General features: G+C 40.8%; 2 protein-coding genes and 1 long non-coding RNA gene across 9 annotated transcripts; 2 read left to right on the forward strand and 1 right to left on the reverse strand.

The window, feature by feature from the left end:
• Positions 1-425: 425 nt before the first annotated feature.
• On the forward strand, positions 426-8,774 carry LOC105667512 (uncharacterized). Of its 3 annotated transcripts, none has more exons than XM_012359340.2 (3): positions 426-1,598; positions 4,564-5,048; positions 5,183-8,774. In XM_012359340.2, exons 2-3 carry the CDS (start codon positions 4,582-4,584, stop codon positions 6,435-6,437), a joined length of 1,722 nt encoding a protein of 573 aa, XP_012214763.1. In that variant the 5' UTR covers positions 426-1,598; positions 4,564-4,581; the 3' UTR covers positions 6,438-8,774. The 3 variants fall into 3 exon arrangements, with proteins under 3 accessions (XP_012214763.1, XP_012214765.1, XP_012214764.1); XM_012359342.2 differs by lacking the exon at positions 426-1,598 and adding an exon at positions 1,673-2,913; XM_012359341.2 differs by lacking the exon at positions 426-1,598 and adding an exon at positions 3,119-3,261.
• Positions 7,347-9,720, reverse strand: LOC105667515 (uncharacterized). Its single transcript, XR_001099942.2, has 2 exons — positions 9,584-9,720; positions 7,347-9,079 (listed from the first exon to the last, which is right to left on the reverse strand). It is a non-coding gene; the product is annotated as an uncharacterized lncRNA (long non-coding RNA).
• Positions 9,077-18,527, forward strand: LOC105667513 (uncharacterized). Of its 5 annotated transcripts, none has more exons than XM_012359343.2 (4): positions 9,077-9,276; positions 10,639-10,992; positions 11,270-12,119; positions 12,533-18,527. In XM_012359343.2, exons 2-4 carry the CDS (start codon positions 10,666-10,668, stop codon positions 12,637-12,639), a joined length of 1,284 nt encoding a protein of 427 aa, XP_012214766.1. In that variant the 5' UTR covers positions 9,077-9,276; positions 10,639-10,665; the 3' UTR covers positions 12,640-18,527. The 5 variants fall into 5 exon arrangements, with proteins under 5 accessions (XP_012214766.1, XP_067203511.1, XP_012214770.1 ...); XM_067347410.1 differs by lacking the exon at positions 9,077-9,276 and adding an exon at positions 9,308-9,442; XM_012359347.2 differs by lacking the exon at positions 9,077-9,276 and adding an exon at positions 9,520-9,668.
• Positions 18,528-18,614: the final 87 nt, after the last annotated feature.

Raw genomic sequence — 18,614 nt, forward strand, 5'->3', positions numbered from 1 at the left:
TAAAATGTTGGGATAACAGAGAGATGCAAATGATAATTAATAAAACTTTAAAACAATCTGTATTTTTGTAAACATTGTACAAGTAAATTTTTATTTATTATAATTATAAAATAAGTTTTCAAACAAAACTCAAGTTTTTATGTAATAATTTATATTTTAATTTTATACAATAATTTATCTTTTTTTTTTTTAATATTAATCCAAAAATCTAAAATTTTGATAAATCGTAAAATTAAATTTAGTAAATAATTTATATCGTAAGAATTTCTTCATATTTTTTATACAAAATAGATTTGACTAAAAATCAACTGTGAATAAAATTTCGCGAAAGCGCGCGTATTCGGCTAAAGAAAGATGGCGGAACGATCGATGGTCGATTCTCGACTTAACCTCGCAGTAATGTCCGCTAGGTGCGTGTAAGTCGAAATGGTTCTGTAGTCGTGTAAGCATAACAGAGCGCCTAGGAAGGGAGTGACAGACAGGTGTTTAGATCGTGCAAAATAATTCGGCGCGAAAATCACGCGGGGTGCGCGCTGTATCCGTGAATAAGGATCCGCAGTATCATCCTGCAGGATTCCGTTTTAATCGGCAGATACGCGCACGCGCCACGTTCGCATCGCGCTGTCTCTCACCGCCGATATATACTCTGCCGCGAGTAACCGCCGCCATAATTATTATTTTAACCGATGAAATATTAATAACGGCATACGTAGCACGTTTTCACGTCCGAGAGCACCGTCCCGGCGAGGATGCGTCAGCGACGCTAACTGGTCGCTCGCTTGGATATGATGAAAACTGTGTGTGTATGCATGTATGTGTGGTGAGAGAGTGAGAGAGTAAGTGATAAAGGGGTGAGGGGCAAGAGTGTGTCGTCCATCCAAGCGTCGCGCGTGGAGAAACGGAGCACGCTAGCGCCGATTCTGTCGAACTTTCCAGACGAGAGCGCGGTGCTCGTGCTTTCGGCGAGTCAATCACTGGTGGTCGGCCGTAGTATCTTTGCACGGGCTATGTACCGTTAGCTCGAATTCATATCCCGTTGGCCGGCTGAAGCAGGATACTCGCGCTTTACCTACCTACCGACCGAGGAAGACCGAGCCATATTCGTTCGTGGTCGGTCGGCTAGCTCGTAAACCCGGAAACGAAGTGTGCGCGTCTCCGTTGGACGAGAACTCGTCGCGCGCGCGAGAAAGAGATCGAAATAGGGACGGAAGGAGAGACAGAAAGAGCAGCAGTGTGCGAGCGCGAATTTATCGCGAAGTCACTCTCAGATTCTCTTGGAGCTTCCGTTAGAGATATATGCGCGCGCGATCTGTATGACGTTGGTTTCTACGTGATACCGCGTATGACGTGTGCGCGGAGACCCAGCGACAGCGATACGTCAGTCAGCGTCGCGTGCATGTAGAAATGAGAAAGTCGTTGCCGCCGCGCTGAGGATTGGGAACGACGACGCAGGCGAGTCAGCCAGACGGACGATTCCCGTACTAAGCGACGGAGTGCGGAGAGAACGAAGGCAGCGACCAGTAGCAGCGGTAACGTCGAGCTGAGTGCGCGCGGAGAGATTCGTGGCTGCTTGCTTTATCCACCTGCCTGTACTTACGGTAAGTAGGACATAGCCATTGATGAGGAATAGCTATTGTTCGTGTTACACTTGGTTATTTAGTTGAACTTTTTGCTCTCGCAATCTTCTCCACCATCTGCGTTGGATGGTGTGTATGTGTGCTGTGTATGTGTGGTATGTATGTGCGCGCGGTGCGTGGTAATATATGTATCGATGTATATGCATTTTTATATATAACGACATATGCTCCTTTTCTCCCTCCCGCTCTTCCTCCCTTTCGATCTCTCTATCCTTATTTTCCTGGCCCGATTGCACTCGCAAAGCGAACGGATATTCCGGTCGACGGATACTGCCGTGCGTATCGTGCGCGTTCTTCACTCCCGACGACGGAAACCTATGCCGCGAGAAACCGCGAAACGGTGGCCACAGAGAGGCACCCACCCCAAGACACTAAAATCGTCGCGGGGCCCTCGTCGTGGCTCACGGCTTGGCTCGGGCTGGCTTTGGTGGGGTGGTTGGAGGTGCGGACAGTGGTTGAGAGGCTGGTGGGGTTGGAAATTGCGTGGTGGTGGGTGTTCGTCGAGGTCTCGGAGGCCCCTCCGTGGTATCTCGCTGCCTCTAACCCATCGAGGTGGGGGTGTAAACAACAGCCCTGTCCCGTGGTGTGCCTCCGTCGCGTTTCGCCTCTGCCCTGCTCTCCGTCAGCTGATGCGTCTTTTACCGCGAGCCGTCGATTTTTTTCCTACTTCCGTCCTCTCGGTCCCATCAGGCACGCTGCTGACGCGGCGAGGAAATGACACGCGGAGGACGAGCGAGAAGAGAAGGAGAGTACTACTTTCGCGTATCTTAAAAGGGGTTTTGCAGCGCGTAAGAGCGGGAGAAGAGCAAAGAAGGGAAAATACTTGCAAAGAGAAAAAGAAGCATAACGACTGTTTCTCTCGCGCGTTTCTTACGCGGATGATTTTTGTCCATCATGGCGGACGTAAACGACACGCCTTTACGCAATTGACGCAGTTGGTCGAATCTGGGAAAAATAACGCTTCTCGGATAGAGCAAATTCTCATTCTCGTCTCGTTATTGCCAATTGCTCTCGTGACGATGGCTCATATATTCGTTTACGCGCGTTTCCAAGCTTTTTCGAGAACAATGAAGTTGCGTATGATAAAAATTCGTTGGGATATTAGAAGTGTGGAGTAATACAAGACTGTTGCACACAGTCGTCGATCCGCTCGGCGTGCAGCGCCCCCCACGTGCAGCGACATGGAAACGGACGGCGCATGATGGATCGCGTAAAAAAATCCGTGGATATCTCCTCGCAGAAATAGTATTGCGCACGTTTGAGCGGAAGAGAGAAGGTGAGTGTGCGCACAAGCGAGAGATACGACGGCGGGAGGAGGACGGATTCGGCACTACGGTTAACCTCAGGAGAATCCGGTGCGCCATTACGACATGCGCGTCTTGCGGGAGCGTCTGAGCACGAGCGGCACAAGCGACGCGGCGTACGCGGCGACCGTTCAGTCGCGCACGCCATTCCGCGTACGACGAAAAACACGTCACACGGTACTGACGGTGAATCGAGTGCAGCGTAGCGCGCGCGCGGCGCGTAACCGATAATATACCCATCGGCTCTCTATCGAGGCTTCTCGTACGAGCGAAACTAGGAGAACCCTTGGGGCCCTCGGAGGAGGCACCCGCGTGCACGGGTATCTTAACCTCTCTCTTTCTCCGCGCATCGATCCTGGTTCCGCGGGGCGGGGATCGCCCGCTTGTCACTCGGCCGTCTCGTTATCATAGTCCATCATTATCCCAATAAGTCTGGCGCGTGCGGTGTCCACCTGGTCTGCCCGGCTACGGGTGCCTTCGCCCCAGACGTTTTCGTGTTCCCCTTCCCCGAGGAATGGCCCCGGTGTGCCGGAGATTCCGACTCCCTTCTTTCTTGACTCCTTTCCCCTACCCTCGGCGGTACGCCTTCTTTCTCGTCCCGTACTATCGCGGTGTTGCACGGGGGCCACGTCGAGGTAGCGGCGCGCTGGAGAAAGGGGAGCGTAGTCTCGAGCTCTATTTTGCGGAAGGTTCCCACCTATGGACCTCGCTCTTCCCCCCTCCCCTATCCCTCGTCATGCTCCTACCCCTTACAGCACCCGTAGGGGCACACCATCGCTCGCCGCTATATGGAGTGGGGTGGGATCCTGGGCCACTTTGATGACTATCCTCCCTGCTCCCGGATCCCTTTTAGGTAGGGGGAGGGGGTGAAGTGGGGGAGCCCTCACCCCACCCTCGTGTTACGGAACGACATCACCAAGGTTCCAGAATCAAGAGCACACTGTTTGCCCGCTGGCGATTGCTAAAACTATGCGGGATTTCGATTTTGTTACCTTTATGAAAAACACGTGGTGGAGGAAGGGGGGAGGTCGTAGTCGGGTTGGGGGGTTAGGTTGAGTGGATTTGTTGGGATAAAGGCCAAACTTTCGCGCTATGTGCGTAGATCAAGACAATCTTGATCTTGTCTTATCTGTCTTAATTACTTGTAATGCCGCTACCTGCGAATTTTGTTGCGAGTTTACGTGTGTCACACAAATAATGTATCATTTCTTGAAAACTGTGAAGGAAAAGAAGGAAAAAAAGAATGAGATTCTTTGGAGAATAAATGTTTTAAGAAAATAGCAAAGTCAAATACTGAAAACTTAGTTTGTGTCTTTCAAACGTCAATAAATATAAGTTAATTTAAAAGTTTTAAATTTTTGCACATTGTATTTCTGCTAAAAATGTTGCATTTAAATTTATAACTAATTACATAATTTCACAGTTGTACATAAATTCGTCTATGGTATGAAAGATTTTAAATAAATTCACTCCTGTTCACAATAAGGAATAATATTTTGCGTTGTCTTGAAAATATTGTTTTAAAATCGCAATATCGTATACAAGATTATTGCAAAAATGTTATGTTAATTTTTACGAATCAACTAACAGCTGAAGCAAAAATTGATTTTTTCTTCTTGCAGGTGTAGTCAACTGGGAAAATGAATTTTACACCTTTTCCCGGATTCACCGGTTCCCTACCAACGGGTACCGTGCATCAGTTCGCCACGGCTAAATTCGCACAGAATCTCACTACTGGAGGTCAAGTGGTTGGAGTTTTGTCCGGTGGTGAGGGTGGAGTCCATTACCTGAGGCCAGTGGATCCGAATGGTTTTGCCGTAGCTCAGGGTGGCAATAATCAACAGCAGCAGATCATCACCCTGCCTGTCACCGTACCGGGAAAAGATGGCACGCAACAACAACAAACTGTTCAGATACAAGTGATCAATCCTAGCGTATCTCAAAGTGGAAACAGCGGTGATCAGCCCAAGTATCACTTGGCTCCGATTTCGCTGAGTCAGTTTCCGCAAGGAGCAGCTACAGTTCTTACCGTTGCCTACAGCCAGCAGGGCGCGGATGGAGTACAAATCCAGGTTCAACCACAAAACACCGTAGCAACTACACAAACGTAAGCGTTCTATTTCCTGTCATTTAAACCACTACGTGTTCTATATTTCATGTTTTATGGATATGCTACTTGCATGTAAAGTAAAAAAAAAAAAAGTTATTTTTCCAACTCGATTTTTCAATACTTGATTATAGATCGGATCAAACGACGCAAAGCACATCCACTGCTGTGACTACTACATCACAACAAACCATTCAGCAGACTGTACAGCTTCCGGGAGCACCTGAGGGTCTGACTGTAGTGGCTCAGATTCCTCAAGATTTGATTCTGCGAGAAAGCATAGAGGAATCTAAGGAGGATGTGAAGGAGGGCACGACGCCAGTGGCGCTTATTAAGCGAGGCAGCGTGAAGAGTCAAGGCAATCAAAGCGGGGAAGAGTTCATCACTTCATTGCCCCCGAGTTGGCAGAGTCTGGCTGCTCCAGGATCTACAGTCGCGGATTATCTCTCCAGACTGCCCACCAGTACTTTGCCTCTTAGTTTGCAACATTTCCTCAAATTTTCGGCAGAGACTATAAAGAGAGAAGCGACCATCGAGTCTAGTCCACTCGGGGCAGATGGTCTTGACGCCTCCGGAAGCACAGCTTCGGGTGAGCAAGCCGTGCAGATTACAGTCGCCGGAGGAGAGACTGCCATCATTCCTGATGTTGTCGAAGAGCAAGAAGCAGGCGCAAAACCGAAGCGGAAAAAGAAATACAAAAAGAAACCTCCAAAACCGAAGAAACCAAAACCGGGACAAGTGAGCATCGTTACCGCCCTCGACGGAACGACTTTATTTTGCTGCCCCCAATGCAATATGGCGTATCCTGAGAAAGAAAGTTTGGAACAACATTTAATTGGACACAAAATAGAAAGGAGGTTCATATGCGATATTTGCGGCGCTGGTCTTAAACGGAAAGAACACTTGGAACGGCACAAATTAGGTCATAATCCCGATAGACCATTTATTTGTTCCGTTTGTATGAAAGGCTTTAAGCGAAAAGAACACTTAAATTTACATTTCGTTATACATTCTGGACAGAAAACTGAAGTATGCACCGAATGTGGTAAAGCGTTTTATCGAAAGGACCATCTTAGAAAACATGCGAGGTCTCATCTCGCTAAACGTGCCAAGGAGGATCCACTCAACACCAACGATTCGGCGCAAAATCAACAACAGGCGGACCAACAGCAGCAGCAAGTAGAGATACAACAACAATCATCGGTGCCTGAGTTGCAGCAAATTCAGATACAAGTCGGACAAGGCTCTCAAGCGCAGATTCATCAGATCTCTGTTAGCGAGCAATCTACTGTGGTGTTGCCTACGGCCGCCGAAACTGGAGCTATGACTATGCTTCATCAGCAGCAACAACAGCAGCAACAACAGCAACAACAACAACAACAGCATTAGCAACAGCATACCGCCCCGAATCAACTCGGGCGGTACTTTCGTTTCAATCATCAACAGGCTAGAAATCGTGCAAAACATAGCATACTCGCTGATTAAGTTTCGCAACTCAATAGCAGATCGATGTTATCGAGAGGAAGTTTCGTTGGTCTTCATCATTGCCTGATTAATTATTCTGCAATTTCCATTTGAAATGTCTCCGTTTCTTTCAAGTAAACGTCTTTGCCCACTGATCTGCCGGCTACAATTCGAAATCTTGTGCACCTTTGATAATGACACGAAAAAATTCGTAATCATGTTTATAATAATTAATTCTGTAAAGCGTATCGCGTTGAATCGATACAATTCTTATGTGCAAGATGTCCCGGTAAAGATTGAATGTGTCGATCAGGTAAAAAGAGTATGCAAGTTTATATAAATTTATTTTCTATGACGCATTTCTGTTGAGAAATCTACTTTTAAAATGAAGATCTGAAAAGTATTTCTTAAAAGAATATTTCTATTTGAAAAATTTTAATATTTTTTTTATTATTTTCATGTGAAATGAAAATCATGTGCAAGGTACGAAATATTTTTGTATCCTAAAAATATCCTAAAAATATCCTAAAAATATTTCAGAAAAAAAAAATTTTATTTATTTAAAAAAAAAGATTCAGATTTAAAAAGTTGGACTCCTCAAACGTCATGAAACGCCTCATCTTTACTGGGACAATTGTATGTAAGAGTTTCTCTCTTACGTACACGTTGTAGCGTACGTGGAAAGAAGCGACAGTAATTGACCGCCTCGGATGTGATGATGTATTTGTCGCTGATCCAGTTCCATGACGCAAGTTAGAAATAAATGGAGAAGTTTATATAAATATATAAATATATAGATAAATATAAATACAAAAATATATTTTTGAAAGCGCGAACTGGATTCGCCGGAGGTGAGAAGGCAATCGAGTTTTGGGCTGAAAATAATTCGCTTTGACGATAATGATAAAATACGTAATGAAAGAATTACATGATAAAATACAATATGGAACTGAGTTGTAAATACAGCGCGGCTTTTCATCCCTGAAAAGGGGAGGGGAAGAACGTGTCGTATAAATATTAGTGCGAGGTGAGTCTTATTTATTTCTCTTGTACAACACAATCGTGACGTCGTGACACAGTCACATGAAGGAGTTCGCCGGTGAATCATTAAGTTTAATTTTTATCTTGTAGAAGTACATCAACGGAAGCATGCTTAAATTTTTCTACAATTTATATCATTGCATACGTTGCGTTCAAAGACGCGAAACAATGGTTACTGAAGTCCATGTTCGAAGTACGAAATGATAAGATCACAATACAATTAGACGAGAAGAAAGTGTCGCGTTTAAATGCTTTTTCAGGAAAAATTAGAAGAAAAAAAATTAGAGTACATACCGAAATGCATTTACGTGATATGCACATTGTTCTGAAACCAACATCTCTGCGATGATTGATCGTCGTGGTCCAATAAGAGAGAGAGAGAGTTGTCGATCCTAATTTTTGTTCATTTAATTTAATATCGAAAAAGTATCGCGCAAATGATGATTATGGCAAAAAATTTGATGTTATTTGCTAACATTCTTAAGGCTCCTGTTTCCCTTCTGCAATCCTATTGAAGTATGCCGTCGAAAGCGAGAAATTATGCAAATTTCTTTCTTACACTGTAATGTAGAAGTAAATTAGTTATTATGTGTCCACTTTTTTCACATACCGAGGACTCTTCTCGATACGTGAATTTAATAAGTAGCTGTAAATCTCAACTGCCATTTTTGCAGGGAAATATAAGACACATTTAGATTGATTTATATGTGCAATTATTAATATAGGATAATAAGAGAGTTTTCGGTATGTATTAGGGATATATACATGCTACTGAATTCGAGTGCTTGCATAAAAAAAAAAAAATTAATTTATTTTGACGTATAGTGAATGGAAAAACTTTACACAATTTCTTGTTTTAAATGTCGTAATTTAATATGACGGTAGTAAGAGAATAGGAGCTTAATCGGATTACACATGCGATACAAAAAGAGCTAACTTTAAAAAAAATTATGATTAAACCAAATTGATCGATCATATATGATTCACCTAAGAAGTTTTTCGATAAAAATATATGTATACAAAAAAAAAAACTTATTGTAAGTATCACAATTAAAGGCAATGGGTATAACTGTACAAGAAATATTATTATTTTATTATCGTAATATTATAGATATCCTTAACGTAGTTAGAATTAAAATAGTGCATAAGTCATTTTCATTGTTACTTACATAAATATTGGAGGAGAAAGCTAAAATAAAACATACATTTAATACAAAATCATTCTCCTCGTCTTTGTTTTTCTTAAACGAAATTCGTATATATTTTTCTCTTGATCGTAAATAAATTAACATAGATGTGTGATTTTGTTCTAAATCTATAGCACACGAGAGATGCCTCCAAAATTACAAATTTTTTGCTGCGCGAAATAATACGGGGAGTGCAAAGGGAGTGTAATGGGGCAAATCGGCGGCAAGAGTTTCAAGTTAAAATTCCGATGCTCGATTCGGGCATTTTCGCCATGACAAGACGCGGCGCAGCACGATGCGGGGTGGTGCGACGCACCCGCGTCGGGAGTCGCGGGAGACCTGGGGAGAGAGAAAAAATAGTTAAGAGGCTAGCACAGTAGAGGGCGGATGGGTGGGATGGGGACGCCGGCTTGAGAGACAGGTGTCAACGGGTATACCGTACACACAACGGGGGATTCTTTTTCCGGTGACAGTTGGCTGCGTGAAAGGAAACACGATCCAGGCGAGTGCGGACGCGAGTTGCGGGTTGCCGAATGGTAAGCAGCATTCCGCGTGATCCCTTTGACGTACTATATGCATGAGACAGCGACGAGTCGCACGCACGGCCATTTTCTCTTTTGGTGGTTCGGTGCGGTGGTATACGGCGGCGGCGACGGTCTCGCGCCACTCGTATCGACTAAGTATCGAGGTGGGGAAAGAGAGGTGAGAGTAAAGATGGTGTTTCGCGTCCCTTCGCGTTGTGCCCATCCCCTTGACAATCGACTGCCCCTCCGCGCGCGCGCGCGCGCCCTTCTCCGTGCTCCGCGATTCTGTCTCCATTGGCGGTTTTTTTTTTAATATTACCACTTCTTTTTTTATTCCTTTTCGTCGGCGTATTTTTGAGCGCGCGGCTCGGCGGATCGTTTCGCTCGTCATAACGAATAAAGGGGTAAGCTAGCCCGCAAGCACGTCTGCGGCCACCGCCGGCGATCGCTCGTCAGGCTGGCGAAGTGTCGGCGTTTCAGCTGGCGTGCGAAGTGACGTTGCTACAGACCGAATCGCTGTCGGCGTTGTACTGTGCATCCATTCATCGAGAGTGCACGCGCAGCGTGCGGGGCAAGCGACGGACCGTGTATCGTTTATACGCGGCTCGTCCAAGTTCAGAGTATTCTTAAATTATTGCATCGTGACAGACATCAGCCGACGCCGAGTGTGGTTGTGGTGGTGGTGGTGGTGGTGGTGGTGGTGGTGCTGTTGCTAGTGGTAGTGGTAGTAGTAGTGGTGGTGGCGGTAGCGGTGGTAGTGGTGGCGGCGTGGTGTATGTCTACCTACCGCCGACGCTTCCATCTCTCGTTCTCGCTATTTCTTCCTCTCTCTATCTTTCTCTCTCTCTCTCTCTCTCCCTTCGAACTCTGCGTCTCTCTCCGGTATCCTCTCTGGCGTGCAAGAAAAATTTGCCCCTTCCCTCTCCGCACTCTATCCGCGTGTGTTAACGGGGATTCCCCGGCGAGGAAAGGACCCGGAGCACGGCGAGGAAACATGGGGAGAGGGACATCGTTGTGAGTAAATACTCTGCCGGGCGATCTTGACGATGTCGTTGGCGCGAACGCGACGTAATCTCGAGCGAGTTATGTCAGCGAGTCGGGACGTTGCACCGGCGACGTTAACGCGATATATGTTTTTCTCACACGGAGTGCGAAATGCTAAAATGACCTAGGGAGGCGGTTCAATGGAACGTAGCCGACGATGTCGTCTCACCTCGCTCGCTCCCTCGGTCGAATCAAGAAAGACTCGTCTTTTACGATCCATTCGTTATCTTCCTTCTGTCCTGCTTCGTAAAGTTTGTTCCTTAAAGTGAGTTTTGCGCGTCGTGTCATTCGGCAGCTCCACTAAGATGCCTGTTTCTTTCTTACTTTCAGGTGCATGAATTCTACTGACGGTCTGCAATGAATTTCCCGCCGTTCGGAGGTCATTTCCCCAGCACGATACCGAGTATCCATCAGTTCGCGACCGACAGCTCCAGCGGTGCGGGTGCGCGTTACGCTAATCATTTTCCCAACCAGCCTCCGATCGGAGTGCCGGTTATGGGAAAGTACCGTCCCGAGAACAACAGCGTGCAATCCGCTCAATCGCAAGTGATGATGAACAATAAGACCAATTATTCCAACAGTAATGTTCATCATTATCCGAATGTGCCGTATTCTCAGGCCCAGTCTGTTCAACAACGGCCCGCCAACTCGCCTGGAATGCAAGAAAAACGCTCATATCATCAGGTAAAGTGATTTTCGTGAATCTCTTCTTCGCTTTTCTCCTCTTCTCGCTGAATAGTTTCCCAGTGTAACTGTGGATTAGAGAGAGGCATTAATCATATTTCACATTCCTTTCTCACATCTACATTTGTCTCAAATATGAACTCAGTGACAGATTGATAATTGTTATAGAGATGGAAGCAGCTTGTACACATATTTTACAAATTTAACAAAATAACTTGTAATATTTGTATCAAACTTTTGAATTGTAATATATTTTTCTCCACTTTTTGTTTTGCAGCAATCCACGGAAACTATAAATCAACAAGACGTTTGCAATCTCCTTCAGGATAAGGACAAGAACAAGGAAAAGAAAGCGGAGGAACAACGTAATGGCGTTGAGACTGCCACAAACGGTACTCAACACGATTACACGATGCATCAACATCATCAGCAGCACGCTCATACGCAAACACCAGCTACTATGCCTGCTACATGGCAGTCTCTCGCCACTCCTGGATCCACCGTGGCCGATTATCTCAGTCATTTGCCAGCTAGTACTTTACCACTAAGCTTGCACCACTTTCTCAAATATTCCGCCGAAAGTATCAAAAAGGAGTCGGAAATGGCGCAAACGACCTCGGTGGCTGTGGCGACTACAACAACGCCTAACATAATGATGTCTCCGAATAATAAAAAAAAGAAAAAGAAGAAGACGCCGAAGGAGAAGAAGCCGCGTCCGAAACCCGGCGAAATTCGTCTCACGACGGCATTGGACGGTTCGACGTTGTATTGCTGCCCAGAGTGTCATATGGCGTATCCGGAACGAGAATTGTTGGAGCAGCATCTTTTGGGTCACACCTTAGAAAGAAGATTCGTCTGCGACATATGCGGTGCTGGCTTGAAGCGAAAAGACCATCTTACACGTCATAAACAGAGCCACAATCCTGAGCGACCTTATGTTTGCACTGTTTGCTTGAAGGCTTTTAAGAGAAAGGAACAATTGACGTTACATTTTGTAATACATTCCGGTGAGAAGCGGCACGTGTGCACCGAATGCGGCAAAGGATTTTATCGGAAAGATCATTTACGAAAACACACCAGAAGTCACATCGCGAGAAGAGTGAAAGCTGAATTAAGTCAAAACGCCGGTGAGCAGTTTATCATGCATATTAAACGGCGCTTAAATAATTAATTTTTAGAAACTAGGAAACTGATTTTTCAATTTTCTGCTGATTTCGATTTCTCCTCAGAATTTCACTTTGTCGCATATTTAAGTTCTAAGTTGGAATTGAATCGTCAAAAAACTCACTTGCTTTTTAAAGATCTTTAGAAGGCTGTATGGGGTTTTTTTTTTTTTTAATTATGAGGATTTTGCTCTTGGAAATAATATATTGGATTGTCCGGAAAATTTTCTAATTTTTTCTATGATTAATCGTTACCGCTAAACGTCTAAAAAAAAAGGAACACTTTCCAAATAATCTAATATATTTAATACATCTTTTCTTCGATTTAGCTATTTTTCGCGTCTCTTGTGCTATATCATCAATTTTCTATGCCTTAGGTACACAACAGAATCAACAACAAAACAACGTTTCGAGTATGCAAACAACAACCGTTTCGGCGTCGTCTGTTCTTCCAGGCGGGCATCCGGGTCCTCTCCTGTCCTGAGCCCCGCCACCAGGGAACTTTCAGGTTCCCCATCCAAACAATATTCTTCACACGCATACTTCGCATCATTCATTGCATCATCATCATCATCTTACGGCGGTTAATGTAGCGCATCAATCGAGCGTCACGCCGCTCGCTACATCTGGTCATTATCAGTCGCACGAGCTTAGCTTTTTGGGACACGTCAAAGATTTCTGAGATAAGGAGAAGACCTCGACGAAGAGGTAACACCAAAATGTGAACTGATCGTCGTCATTGTCGTCATCGTCGATGACTAGCTCTGACTGACCCATGATTTGGATTTAGTGAGTTTTATATAATTGTATTTGCATTAATTACGTGCTTCAAAGCTTCCTATGTCTCGTCTTGCCGATACAATAGGAATGCCTATGTCATTCCTTTTCTATAAATCTTCTATAAGTTATTCTACTTAACGACTTGTTATATTTGTCCTGTAATTTTCGTTGCCAGTATTATTCTCACCATAAAGTTGCTATACATCAAGAGACGCGGTAGAGTCTCGCGTCAAATATAATATATAATGTAGCATATAGCAACAGCTTCGCGAGATGTTAAAACGTATCTTTTAAAGAGAAAAAAAGCTTTTTTTCGAAATAATAGTATATAAGGGATAAAACAGAGACATAGAAGCTATATGCTCTTTGTAGCACAAACAAAAGTACACATGTGGGAGAAAAATATTAATTTTCCACAGGAACTCTAGAGTAGAAGTTTGACTATAAGTCAAAGATTCTTGCCATACGTCGTGAACGACGAGGAAAAAAGATATTTTTATGAAAAGTCAGTGTTAATGTAGAAAGTAAGCTGATAAATGAGAGAGAGAGAAAGAGAGAGAGCGCAAGAGCGAGAGAGAGAAAGAACGACACTTCTTTATTTTTTTTTTAATATCATCGCGTTAAAATTTTACGTGGATTTCATGATTTTCGGTGGTGGTTGTGAATGTTTTTATCATTTCTTGTTGAATGACATTACAAGTGCAAATAGTGTAAAGGGAATAGAAATTACGCATAGTGATATTCCTAATAATGTAGATGACGAGTCGGTCCACCGATTAAAAAACAATGTCTTTCGTTTTCCTAAAGCATGCCATTCACTCGACTTTTTAATGTGCATCCAAAGGATAACTTATATTAAATTATAAAATTTTACGGCTATGCCCTGTATTGAAGAACTGGCAAATACGTAACAATATTTCGCGGTAAAAATTATATTTTATTTCGTTAAAACTTTTTGTTCCTTTTATGTATAAAGTTGATAGTATTTTATATTTTACGATATAGTACCTAAATTTTTATATTACTATTGTATACATTGTATATATGCCGAGTACTTTTAACTTAGCTCGACCATCTGAAATGTCTCTGTTATTTTTAATGCTGTGCAAAAAATGAGTAAGGAAAGAAATTATTTGACTCGACATCCTTACTTGAATACTTCAGAAGATATTCTGCATGGTCAAGTTAGATGAAACATCTCGTATACAATATATACATTACGCACGATTTATGTATAACATTTGCATGGGAGCATTATTCGCCCAGATTGGTTCGGGGTCAAAAATGCGTCGTTACGTCTCAATCGCAACTTATCGTACTGAATATTTGTCTTGCAAAAGCTTGATTAGCCTTTATAATTTTTATATGACTTTTTTACATTGTTTTTATAAATATTTTTCGTTGGACTTCTTATATTCGTTACATTCGTTGAGTACTGATTATATATATATATAAGATTTATTTCATAGATACAACGTATATTATGGTTTTTTAAACTGTGAACTATTTTTTAATGTTTTATATACTTATCCACTTATCGCAAATTTTCACGGACTGTGATTGTTTTCGACAGAGGGTATCTGCTATAATAATCAAACTGCCCTTTAAGTTTATATGCTTTGGCCTTATTTTGATATTAATGTTTGTGCCATCGTTTTTAAATTTATTTTTTAAGATTTTTTTCTTGCCATGCTGATATTTGTTTTATAGTTATACATATTGTGATATATATGTATATGTATCACAGTATATATATATTTTTTATAACTGTATGATTTTCTTGAATAAACATTATTTCTCATACGAGCAATTTTATTAATGGCTCGGATCAGCCCGTTTTTTTTTTATTTTTAGATATTTTTTATTATCATTATTACGAGTTCCATTTTTATTATCATTTTTTTTTCTTCTCATTGTCATTATTAACACATCGTTATTATTATTATTTATCTTCATATATCTGTAGATATTATTGTAAAATGATATCTATATATTATATAAGTATACATATTGCAACGTAAAATGTTAGAAATATGATGGGATGTTGCAGAACTAAAAATTTTATATAATTGTATTTATTCATTGCTATTCGCTGGAAGGAATAGATATAACATTTTGTAAAGGATTTTTGCATGTAATCTTATAATTTAATCATATTTATTCTATAGCATTATTATTTATTAATACATATTGCAAAACATTTTTTATTATTTTTTTATTGGCCATTGTGTCTTCTCGAGTATTTAAAGTTACATTTTTGACATTTTTCTTTAATAAAATACTATAGTAAATATGTTCAGCTATGCTTACATTTTTTTTCACAAAAACACCTATCAAAATTTATTCAGAATAATTTTTTTTTTTAACTTTACTTACTTTTTCGCATCATATCTCTAGCATAAAACGTTCTGACACAAAACACAGAAAATTCAGGTTTTGTCAGACCTCAAGTATATAATGGTATACTAAAATTACATACATGGATATATATACATGTATATTAAAAGCCGTATATCGAGCCGAAAAAAATCGATTTATATTAAGATATTTCATTGCCACGTATTTGTAACTATCAAGCCAAGGAGTATGTCTTAGATTGTACATTAGCGAGTAAGTTTGTATACAAAATATACTATATACCATAAGGCAGAAGCAAAGGAAGGAAATGAAAAAATGTACATAAGTGTCGAATATCGCGTATTTTTATTTTAACGCAAACGTCAATTTTTGTGTGAACATGTTTACGGTAATTTTTGACGTATAAGCAATTGAGAAAATAAATAACACTCTTATTGGAAACGAAGCTTTCCGCATATTACGCAATGCAGACATTAATAATTTTTTTTATTTATGTTTTAATTATCAATATGTCAAAGTTAAACAAGTTAAAAAGATGCCGTAAATATTATGTATTTCATCAAAGAAAAGTAGATAGCTTTGGGAAGAGCGCGAGATTTTTCGTACACAGTACACACCGGAGGAAATGGGCGAAAATATGCGAACGTCGATATAAATCTTGAGGAAAGTAATTTGTTTTTTACAGTTTTAGGTGGACTATATACAAATAATGGTAAAAGATAATGAGGAATAGCTTTACGATTTACATGAGAGAAAGGCGGTGACAGGAGAGCGGGTGAGAGGGAGAAGCAGATATTTCCAAAGTTCGACATACGTCTTCGACTGTTCAAACAAATGAGTGGCTCAAGATGGTCTATTTTGAAGGATAGCTGAAAAAAAGAACTCTCGACGAGGCGAACAGTTGATTCTTATGGCTTAATAGAACCGACCGTTTCGTCGAGCTATATAGATGTAGTGATGTTCCTGTAGAAAAAGGGAAAAATAATAGTTGATGCGTTTCTAAAGAAGAGAAAATACTTTTCCGGTGCCTTTGTATTGCGCTGGATTTTCCGCACCTATATAGTTTTCCATCGTAAAGTTTAAGATCTGAAAAGCAGCTCGTTGTGCCTCTCTGTTTTTGGAACTGCGTGCACACTTGTCCGCCTCCATGTCGTTCGAGCAGCCGACGTTTCAGTTTCACACTTAAACGACTATATACCTTTTTTATGATTGCATCAAACATTTTCCGAAACAACTTGAGTGAATTACAATATGCCGCTGTTGATTTCATAAAATATATCTTATGTCTCTTTGTGCGGGATGTTTCATTGATTTTTTTTCGATATAATTAGGAGAGACTGATTAGGAGAGATAATTTGAAAGACAAAAGGAATAAATATCAAATCGATAGGGAATAAAAATTCTAAAAAAGATGTCTTTTGTTCCAAAAAAAAAAAAAAAAATACAACGTAATGTTTTCTTTTTCCCGATTCTATCGATTTCAGATAACGCGAAAAAGGATTGGGATTATTAAAAAAGATGCTATTGTTTTGTAAAAGGTATTGTTGGGCGCGCTCGTTCGGTTTTGATCAAACTGGAGATATCAATTAGACTTGATTCTCCTTCGCCTCGACTAGAAGCGGTTAATTAAGAATATGGATTTTATAGAAGATATACTAATAACAATAAGAATATTATTGATAATAAATTCATAGTAATAACAATAATCATAATAATGATATTAATAACAGCAACAATAATAATAATATTAATAATAATAATAATGTTAATAATAATAGTGATAATAGTAAGAGGAATAGAATTAACACGGGGAGAAAACAAGATCCGATTCTCTTGTGCGACGCGCTTAATAATTTTATGCGAAACCCCAGAAAGCTGTAAGCGACTTCTCGAGTTGGCAACGACTTCCATTCGACGACGAATCATATGTTAATATGCGATTTTTTATGTCTCTACGATTGTGTGATAATTTACTATTTTGTAATATTTATATGTAAGTCTTATTTAGTAATTTTCTGTAATCGTTGCTCGAAACAAGGATATTTATACATAATTGAATATGAACTTTCTGTTTCTTGCAAACGCATTTATATCTTTAAAAATATATTCTTTATTGGCCTTTATCTATTTGTTAACTTTAAGCTATTAATTTGTTCCGAGCATCGAATGTTGAACGGTAGATAATGTAAAGAGCTACTTTTTAAATTAGCGATTCAACATTAACACGATTACTCAACAAAGGTGGCGGAAAAATCTAAAAGAAAACATAACACCTCGATGTAACTCGAATGTGAATCTCTCAGGAGCAGAGATGGCAATGAAAACCATATTTTTCTATGCATTGTCGAAATTTTTAATTATCTGTATTAAACCATAGAGCAAAAGGGAAAGAAAAGTGAATTTGATCGATGTCTCGTCGCAAGATGCAAGTATCTCGAATGCAAGTGTAATTACCAATTGGTTCATGCAAAATAAAAATTAGACAAAAACACGTTACGCTTCTTATTTTTATTATATAATTACACGCCTTTTTAAATATAGTTTGCTCACGATATTATTTTCATTACATAATTATTTGTCTGTTTATTCTTTATAGGTTTTACAACGCAACATTTATTGCGGAATCTATTACACAACTGAGAGAACAATTTTGCATGAATCAATGCGCGTCGCTGTCGTGCGTTTAATGAGGGATCGCCAGCAGATTATGATTTAATTCTTTTGATTTGTCTAATCGGCGCCTCTTATTGCGTGTGTGCTACGAATGTATGCGTGATTGCGTATGTAAACTGCAGAGTTTCCGACAAATATGTTAACAGGCGATCGACGACGGAAAGACATACAAATTCCTCAACATAGTACAAACGCTCAGATTCTTGTTTTTCCTCAAATAGAGATTAGGTACGCGATGCAAGATATGTGAAGTCATACGAGAGAAATAACCGGCTGGCCTCGAAGTGCAAATTTCCTTTTCGTCCAACGGCGGTATTGTCTTTCCGTGGAAATAAAGCCTTTCTTTCGGACAATGCTTTCCTCGAGCGAGAAGAAATCTTTGTGAGATGTATTTTCGTCGTAATTGAGAATAGATTAATGAATAGTTTACTCGACGATACTTTTACAATAAGATGCCTAACACGAATATAGGCGAGTCTTCATAGTGCAATACATCCAGTAAATATGCTCGATTTAATTTGTAGTTTCGAAACAAGTTTTAAATACAACTTCTGTAAATTTTTTCGTCTTAATTCTCATCCACATAGCCTTCCTATTTCATTTTCTTTTCTTTTATTTTTCGTTACAGAGGTGTTTCTAGATATAAGA

This window comes from Linepithema humile, chromosome 1 (assembly GCF_040581485.1).
Source record: "Linepithema humile isolate Giens D197 chromosome 1, Lhum_UNIL_v1.0, whole genome shotgun sequence".
Taxonomy (NCBI): Eukaryota; Metazoa; Arthropoda; class Insecta; order Hymenoptera; family Formicidae; genus Linepithema; species Linepithema humile.